The sequence below is a fragment of the Choloepus didactylus genome, chromosome 4 (assembly GCF_015220235.1).
Source record: "Choloepus didactylus isolate mChoDid1 chromosome 4, mChoDid1.pri, whole genome shotgun sequence".
Taxonomy (NCBI): Eukaryota; Metazoa; Chordata; class Mammalia; order Pilosa; family Megalonychidae; genus Choloepus; species Choloepus didactylus.
In genome coordinates this window covers 77,225,490-77,234,382 of record NC_051310.1, presented here as the reverse complement: position 1 = coordinate 77,234,382, position 8,893 = coordinate 77,225,490, and the positions used below count along the sequence as shown (strand labels likewise).

Here is an 8,893-nt window from a genome sequence, read left to right as displayed (position 1 = left end):
GCCGCGGGGCCCGCACCTGCGCGGAGCCCGCTCCAGCTTTTCCCTGTTCAGGCTCCAGCTCCCGCTCCCGCTCCCGCCCAGCGCTCGCAGGCGGCGGCAGCGGCGAGGCTCGCGCCCGGAGACGGCGGCTCGCCCCCCGCGCTTGGGCCGAGGAGAGCGCGCGCGCGCGCGCGCGGGCAGGAGAGGGCGCTGCGCGGCGCAGCGGGCGGCTCCTGCGGAGCGGCGGCGGCGGCATGGGGCAAGGGCGCAGGCAGGGGCTGCGGGCGCCCGGCTCCCCGCCCGGCCCGGCCCGCTCCTGGCGCGTGGCCGCCGCAGCCCGCCAGCGCCCGCGGGCCGCGGGGAGGACGTCCTTGCACCCGGCGCAACTTGCCTCGGACCCTCAGTGAGGCGAGGGGGCGGCAAGGTGCGGCGCGGGAGCCGGAGCGGGAGGCGTGCGGGCGCCCGAAGCTATGCCCCCCGCAGGCGGTCCCCGCGCTCAGCGCCCCGCCGCGCTGCCCCGCAACCTGTCCCGCCTGCGCGAGTGTCCGGGTCGCTCCCGCATCGTGCTGGCGCTCGGGGCCACGCAGATGGCGCTCGGATGCCTCATCGTGGCCGTCAGCTTCGCCGCGCTGGCGCTCACCACCTCGGCCCGGGTCCGCCACTCCTGTCCCTTCTGGGCCGGCTTCTCGGTGAGTGCGCGCGGCGGGCCGCGGCAGGTCGGGGACGTGGGGCGGGGACGGTGCCGGGCGGAGGGCGCGGGCTGCGGGGCCGCGCCGCAGTGCCAGGTGCGGTGCAAAACTCGGGCAAAAGCAACTCCGGAGACCCAGACGCACAGCTTTCCCGGCATTGCTTTCTCCTGCCCAGTGCAGTGATCCCCGGAGTTACTTTTAAAGGACGCCGAAGCCAGCGGCGGGAGGGACCGCCGGCGAGGGTGGGCAGGGGCGCGGGGACCTGGGCATCGGGCTGACCGGCCGCGTCGCGGGCGGAGAGGTGGAATCCGAGCCGCTGGCACCCCGGGTGCGGGAGCCGCGTCTCTCTGAGCGTGGAACCTTCGCGGCGGCTCTTAGCTGCAGGTCGGGGGCGTCCCGTCCAGGTGCGAATCGGTTCCCGCGGCGGGGGCGGCCACTCACCCACTCGGCGTCGGGGACTTGTCGTTTCCCTTCTGCGCCCGGCAGGCCCGGCCCTGTGGGCGGCGGGACCCCGCAGGCGACCCGCAGCCGCGTCCAGGGGGTGTGTTTTCTGAGCTCCGGATGGCGAGGATGACCCCTAAATTAGAGAAACCAGGAGAAAACCACTTGGAGGTCTGTGTTAAAGGAAGAGATTGTACCCACGAGTTAATTTTTGGCATTTTATAGAGTTTTGTTGAAATTTGAGCCCCTCCCTCATATTAATAAAGAATGGACGTATGGAAATAGGAAAATATGTACAGCGCAGATATTTATAAAGAGAGGCACATATTCTGATAACCGGGGGCATCTGTAACTACCCTTGGCTTATGGTATTGAAGTGTGTCTTATAGGCTTCAACTGTAAACAAAGTATGTTTTCATTTCATCTCCCAAAATCGAAACCAAGCCCTTTATAGTTAATGTTCTTGATCTTTGAAATTTAAAAATTCTGTCCAGTTTTGTGGTTCTTTTTTTTTTTTTTTTTTGGATAACCGTCTTTGTTCTCTAAGTCCATTGCACGGCTTCTCAGATGAGATCTGAGCAAAACTGACTCTAGAACACCCTAATCTAGACAGGTATGGTCGTTCTATTCTGGTGGAGTATTAATCGTCAGACCACAGGTGAGCCTGGGAGAGCTGATTAGAACAACAGAGCCTGCGGCCACAGCTCAGTGTTCAAATAAGAGAGAGGGGGTTCCAGGCAGGAGCAGGGAGCCAGTGATTCAAATGCTCCGCTATATATAGTCTTCACACATCTGTTGCTCAGTTTTTAGCATTATTTAATATGCATTGTTTTCATGTCGTCTGTCTGGTGAGGTTTGTATCTGCTGGAGCCAACTTACAGGTGGCAGGCGGTTTAAATGAGCTTCTCTCCCTGGTCCTTTCCTGAATCCTGCCTTTTGAGGGAGCTGCATTTTGATAATAAACCTAAAAAGGAAAACAGGTCTTGGGCACAGTGGGAAAGCTGTTTGTGTGGAAAATGCTCATTTGCTACATTGTTGTCTAAAGATTTAAGTAAATATGTGAAACAATAATTCAGTTTGGGTTTCCAGTGTTTTTCCTTTCAAAAACTGTTAGTTTTGGTTAGTTTTAACTTGTCATGACTGAAAGTCATTCCACAGATGTTTTATTGAGCACCTGCTACATGCAGACATTATTCTAGGCTCTGGGGAAAAAATAAGAATGGAACAAACACTGCTTACATTTTAGTGATTTTAAGGTAACTTCTGCCCTAGGTCTATCTCCCGCACCCCCAGATTAAATCTGTTTTCTCATGGGCTGCTTTCTTTTGTCGAACTTAATCGACCACAAACACCTTTAAAATTCTTTTCATACAGTACGTATCTTTTCTCATGTATTGCCGCTGCCCTTTGTGGAAATGGTGGGTGGTTTTGGTTATGCTGGAACAGGTTGGCACTTTGGCGTAGTTGTGGATGGAGGACCCTGGCTCGTTGCCGTGCACCTGCCCCCACCCCCCAGGACTGTGAATTGGTGACATGCTTTTATTCCTTTAAGAATGGTGTCTGTGGTGGTTGGCTTTATACTGAAATTTGGGATTTAGGGCTGTACTCTGGTTCCATTGCGTTTTCTAGAGCAAGATGCGTGTGCTTGTTCACCGCCTTTGGTTTTCTCTGTGTTTTGTATGTGGTGAAGAATCATTATAAAAACAGCTGTCTTCAATTTAAGAGAAACTAATTCCTAAGAAAAACAGCTCATGTTTATTGAACATTGGTTGCGTGCCAGAGTTTTACTTGGTATAATGGCCTGTTGCATCCGTGGCCCCCCCTGGACCGTGCAGTTCTCTTCCTTCTTGTTTTACCCCGAGCTGCTATGACAAATACCGCAACTGTTTTGGCTTAACAACAGGGATTTATTGGCTCATGGTTTCAGAGGCTAGAAGGCTTGCGTCCTCCCAAGGTGAGTAGCACTCTGGTTGGCTGGCAGTCCTTGGTTCTTTGGCTTTCTCATCACATGATGATGTCCTCTCCTTTCTCTTTCAGTTTCCCTCTGATTTCTGGCTTCTGTCTCCTCCCTATAGCTTTCTCTCCCTGTATCTGAATTTCTTCTGCTTGTAAAGGCCTCCAGTAATCTGGATTAAGACCCACCTTCGTTCAATTGGACCATACCTTAGGTAAAAATAACATCTTCAGGAGGTCCTATTGATAATAGGTTCACACCCACAGGGATGGTAAGGATAAAGATTAAGAAAGTATCTAAATTGGGATACACGATTCAACCACACATACTCTTATCTTGGACCAAGTCTCTGACTCAGATTAGTCAGTAGAATGCAGCAGAACTGACGCTGTCTTGGTTTTAGCTCTAACCCTTTGGAAGACTTGGCAGCTTCTGCTGAGTAAATGGAGGTGATGAGGAGCCAAGTAACCTGCCCAAGGCCACTCAGCCAAAAAGTGGCCAGTGTTGGGTTTGGACTCAGATGCTCTGATCCTAACCACTAGACTTACCTGCCTATGGGAGGAGACAGAAGGGGAGGAAATAAAGCATAGTGATACAGGGGTCACCCTTGTCAAGGAGGTCACACTGTGTTTCATAGGAAAAAGCACAAAACCTGCATGCAAAGGTGAAGATCCAAAGAGAGCTCTGAGGAGGAGAGCAGAGCAGTAGAGGATGTTTAAGGTTGGGGCGCATCTTGGTGAGGTTGGAGGCAGGTCAGGTCTGGTCAGAGGGAGCAGCTGCAGTGACAAAGGCAGTTTCATTTATTTGAAGGCCACTTTCAAATGCTTTTCCTCCCCTGGGGGCCTGGGGACCTTGCCATCCAGCCACGATGCCTCATTTCTCTTGTGCATGAATGCCTTGCCCATTTTGAGAGATGACAGTCTGTATCAATGGTTCAGAAAGAGCTGGGTGGAGATTTTGAATAGTTATCCTTTAAGAGAGCCACGTCGTGATGGTCTTTGAAATATGATTACCGCCCAGGACATCAGAGACAAACAAGTACATTGTGAATATCATTATCAGTTACATATGTTGATATAGGCATGGTCTTTGGGAGCTGATGTGTATGTGTATGTGTGCATATGTGTGTGTTTTCCTTTAAAGGAAACTACTTGGATTTTTTTAATAATCCCAAGCAACAGATGCTTGTTGCCATAATTAAAATCAGTAAAGTGTACAAAAAATAAAATGACAACCGCTCTTTTTCTACCCTAATTGTATACCCATAGGTAACCAGTATTACCAGTGTTGCTTTCCTCTACAATCACAAATATACATTAGAATTTATATATATTGGAGTATGTTTTTTTTTTTTTCAATTACAAACATGAGATATACCACACCCATTACTTTGACTTCTTTTTTTCATTACTGTCTAACGAATATTCCCAGGCATACCGCATTATTTTTAATGGATGTGTAATAGTCCACAGTATGGATTACTGTCATTTATTCAGTTGCTGTCCTCCTGAGAATATTCTGGTCATGTAAGTTCAATGCCTGTACAAACTGTGTTGCATATCCATCCTCAGATGCCAGTGCTTGTTTTCTGAAGAACGCCCCACAGTGGAATTGCTAGTGCCGGGGTATTTAGATTTTGAATTTTGTTTGGTATTACTGGATTAATTTTCACAAAAGATTGTAGTTATTCCAACCCCAGAAGCATTAAATAAGGGTGCCTATTTTCCCACCTCTTTGCCAATATGGGATGTTAGTGGTCTTTTTTAACATTTTTATTAATCTGATTTAAGAAAAAAGGTATCTGATTGTTTTCATTTGATCTGAGTTTCCATGGCTCCTGGAATGTTGGGATATCTTTTCATATGTATATCAGTAATCTGCATTTCCTCTTCTGTGAATTTTGTGTTTATGTCATTTGTCCATTTTTCTGAGTTGGCTATTATTTTCTTACCCATTTTAAGGACTCTGTATATAGGAATATTGGGCCCTTGTCTGTCTTAAGGGTTGCAGATATTTCTCGCAGTTTTCCATTTACCATTTGGCTTTATTTTTGGTGTCTTTTGTATAAAGAAAAAGTTTTTAACGTTTATGTAGTCAAATCTGTTACTTCTATCTTTCATAGCTTCTGGGTTCTTTTCTCTTAGTTAAGAAGATCACCATTACTGAGGTCACACAAATATTCATCTACATTTCCTTCTAATGTTTTCATTTTATTGTTACATTTAAGTTCTAATTTATCCAGGATATATTTTGCAAATGGCATAGAGAAAGAGTCTAATTTTGTTTGCTTTCAGATAAATAATTAATCATGTCGGGACCATTTCTTAAATAAGCCACGCTTTTCCAACTGAATTGAAATGTCTCCATCATATGTAGAGGCCCTCTGTACATGTGGTTCTATTTTTGGAGTCTATTCAGCGTCACCCTTTTGTCTATTTTAGAGTCAATACCATATTGTTTTGATTATAGTAACTTCATGGTGAGTTTTACCATCTGGCAAGACACGTTCCTCTGGTTTTTGTTTTCAAAAGTGCCTTGGCTGTTCTTCCCCATGAACTTTAAAATAACTGTGTCTGGTTTCTGGTAAGACTCCCTTAGGATTTGGATTGGAATTCCATTACATTTATGTATTAGTTTTGGAAGGACGGACAGCTTTATCATATTCAGTCTGTCAATTCAGGAACGTGGTGTGTCTCTTCATTCATTCGTTTCTTGTTTTATGCCTTTCAAAAAATATTTCATGGGGATGTGTTCATAGTATCATACTAGTTTTTCCATCTCCTTTAGACTCTTCCTGCAAAATTAACCAGTTAACAGTGTAGCCAGAGCAAAAGCTTGCGGAAGGCAGTGTCCACCGAGGTGATGGGGGGTCCCCAGGAGTCCTGGGATCTGGCAGGTGTGGTCAAGCCACCAGCAGCAGCAGGCTGTTCTAGAGCAACAGCTGTGTGCAGGGAGCCGTAGGAGGTGAAGGAGGCTCTTCACAGGCTGTGGAAACCAAAGGTCTCCAAGAATTACTTACTCCTGAAAAGTGGAAAACTATGCTCTGAGTGGAAACCTTGGTGGCCTGATCTGAAAGCAGCAGGCAAAACTGAAATGGTTATGGGTTGGCATAAGTCCTAGGGAATCTTCGAAATGCATTAGTCAGTCCTCCCTTCTAGAAAGACAGCCTCACTTATGGGAAATTACTGGAAACAGGAAGCAAATTGAGCATGTTTGTGTGGTAGTGATGGGGCGGGGAAGCCCCCAAGGAAACAGGTCTCATCCAGTGCTCAAACAGCACAAGATAACACCAAAAGCTGAGAGTACAGCCATGGAAAACAAGGATTTGAGAGCTCTAGCTGCAGCAAAGGGCTACAGGCAAAACGTCTTTTTGAACTTTACAAAGGTTCTGGACTTAACTCTGAGGAACAGAGGAGTGCATACGTAGCTCATATTTTGGGTCTTTCACAGATCAATAGGTCCCAGTTGGGTAAGCTATTCTGGCCCCCCCTCCTGCCCCCATATCTTATGAACTGTTCCCTAATAGATCAGGAAAATCCACCTCATTTGAACATGGGGAACCAAAAAGGAATACAATCCAACCTTATGCAAAATTCATTCATAGAAAAATGATGAAATGAATGTAATTGTTCTTCGGGAAATGAGAGCATATTAGAAAAATTATAAATTTATATTTCAGTATGAACTAAAAGAAAAAGTTTCAAAAGAACATACATCACAAAAAGAAAAGCTCCCAAAGGATATGATTACAGGAAATTATGAGTTGGAAACAGACATGTCGGGAGAGGAAATGATTTTCAGTGATGAAGACTGAATTAGAAGGAACACAAGAGCAAATGGACACCATAGAAAGAACAAGAGAGGATGAAAAGGAAGAAAAAAAAAGGGATGAAGTGAATTAGAAAGTAATAGCTATAGAAGACAGACAAAGGAGATCCAGTACATGTATAATTAGAGTGTCCAGGGAAGGAAGAACAAAGCAATGGCATAAAATAAATATTTAGAACTATCATGCAAGAAAACTTTCCTGAAATAAAAGAAGACTTGAAAGGATACATTGTGTCACTGGGAAAAATCAATGCAGAATAGTCAACACTGAGATATATCCTTGTTAAATAATGGACTTTAAAGATAAGGAAAAAATCATTTGGGCTTCCATATAACATGTATTAGTCACTTATAAATATTGTGCATTGGAATTCTCACAGCCAAATTTTGTGCTAGAAGACAGGCATTTAAAGAAACCAGTCTAGTATTTAAAAAAAATCTAGTTTGAAATAATTTCCAATTTACAGAAAAGCTGGAACAGAACTAAGAAGTCTTTATCCTTTCATTTAAATTCCATAATTGTAAACATCTTACTACATTTGCTTCATGGTTTGTGCTCATGTGTATTCTCTTTCTCAATGGACAAAAAATCCATTATCATTCTTTTTCTTACCATTTGGGGAGCAAGCTGCAGATGTGAAGTCCCATAATGTATATTTTCCCCAAACTAGGATTTAACAAGTATAACCAGCATAACCCCCCCCACCAAATCAGAAAATCAATGTTGGGAGAACATCGTCATCCAATCTATAGACCCCCTCTCCTGATTTCAGTTTCACTAACTGTCCAAATAGTGTTTTTTTTCCCTTTCTGATTCAGGATCCTATCCATGAATATGTATGTGTATTGTCACCTAACTCTGCATCAGTCTGGAGCGTTCTTCAGTCTTCCTGCGTCCTTCCTGTTTCTCAGTTTTAAAGAGTACAGGCTTTATATTCTGTTGGATGGCTCTCAGTCTGGGCCCCTCTGATTTTTCCTCTTGGCCAAGCTCAGGCTGTGTGTTTTTGGCAGGACTACTCCAGAAAAGCTGTTGTGTTCTTCTCAGCACATCACGTCAGGAGGCACTGACGTCAGCCCTTCCCACCAGTGGCGAGGCTCACCTTGTTTGCCTGATCATGTTGGTGTCTGCTGGGTTTATTCACTTCCAATTCGCCATTTACCCTTTGGTTAGTAGTTTGTGGGGAGGTATTCTGAGATTATGCCAATATCCTGCTCGTCATCAAACCTCCACCCACCAGCCTTAGCATCTATCTGAATCAGTCACCTCTTTGATGGTTGCCAAGTGATGATTCTCTTCTCCTATCATTCCTTTTACATTTATTAGTTGTTATTGTTCTGTAAGAAGAGCTTTCTCTTCTCTCCCATTTATTTTTTTATTCATTTTTAAGTATTTATCAAGAGTTACCTGTTTTATTCAATGGGTTGTCATATATTACAGTCATCTGTTTTTTTTTAATTGGAGAAGTTGTGAGTTTTCAGAACAATCCTGCATAAAATACAGGGTACCCATGTATCACCCTATTATTAACACCTTGCATTGGTGTGGTACATTTGTTACAATGGATGAAAGCACATTTTAATAATTTAGTATTTTAATAATTGTACTATGACCTATAGTTCATGATTTAACTTAGGGTTCACTGTTTTAGTAGTGCAGTTCCATGGATTTTTAAAAAATTTTTATTCTTTTACTATGTGTATGTATATATATATATATATATATGTATATATATATATATATATATATATATATATATATATATATATAACCTAAGATTTCCCCTTTGAACCACATTCAGATATATATTTCAGTGCTGTTAATTACATTGCAATGTTGTGCTACCATCACCACCATCCATGTACTGAGTTCCTATTTGGAATGAGGGAAATGTGTTGGTGATGTCATTATCTATTTTGATGCTTAATTTCTCCTTATTTCCCCATTATACTCCATGCATCTCCTAACTTCCTGACACAAGATGTTCCAGGCTTATCTCATGTT

At 44.4% G+C, this 8,893-nt stretch overlaps 1 protein-coding gene across 4 annotated transcripts in view; it reads left to right on the top strand.

Moving 5' to 3' along the window:
- Positions 1-305: 305 nt before the first annotated feature.
- FAM189A1 (family with sequence similarity 189 member A1) overlaps positions 306-8,893 on the top strand; it is a 496,302-nt gene continuing 487,714 nt past the window's right edge. For all 4 annotated transcript variants that reach the window (XM_037832874.1, XM_037832875.1, XM_037832873.1 and 1 more), the window contains exon 1: positions 306-668. In XM_037832874.1, coding sequence (XP_037688802.1) covers positions 450-668 — 219 coding nt within the window. In that variant the 5' untranslated portion in view covers positions 306-449. The remainder of the gene's footprint in view (positions 669-8,893) is intronic.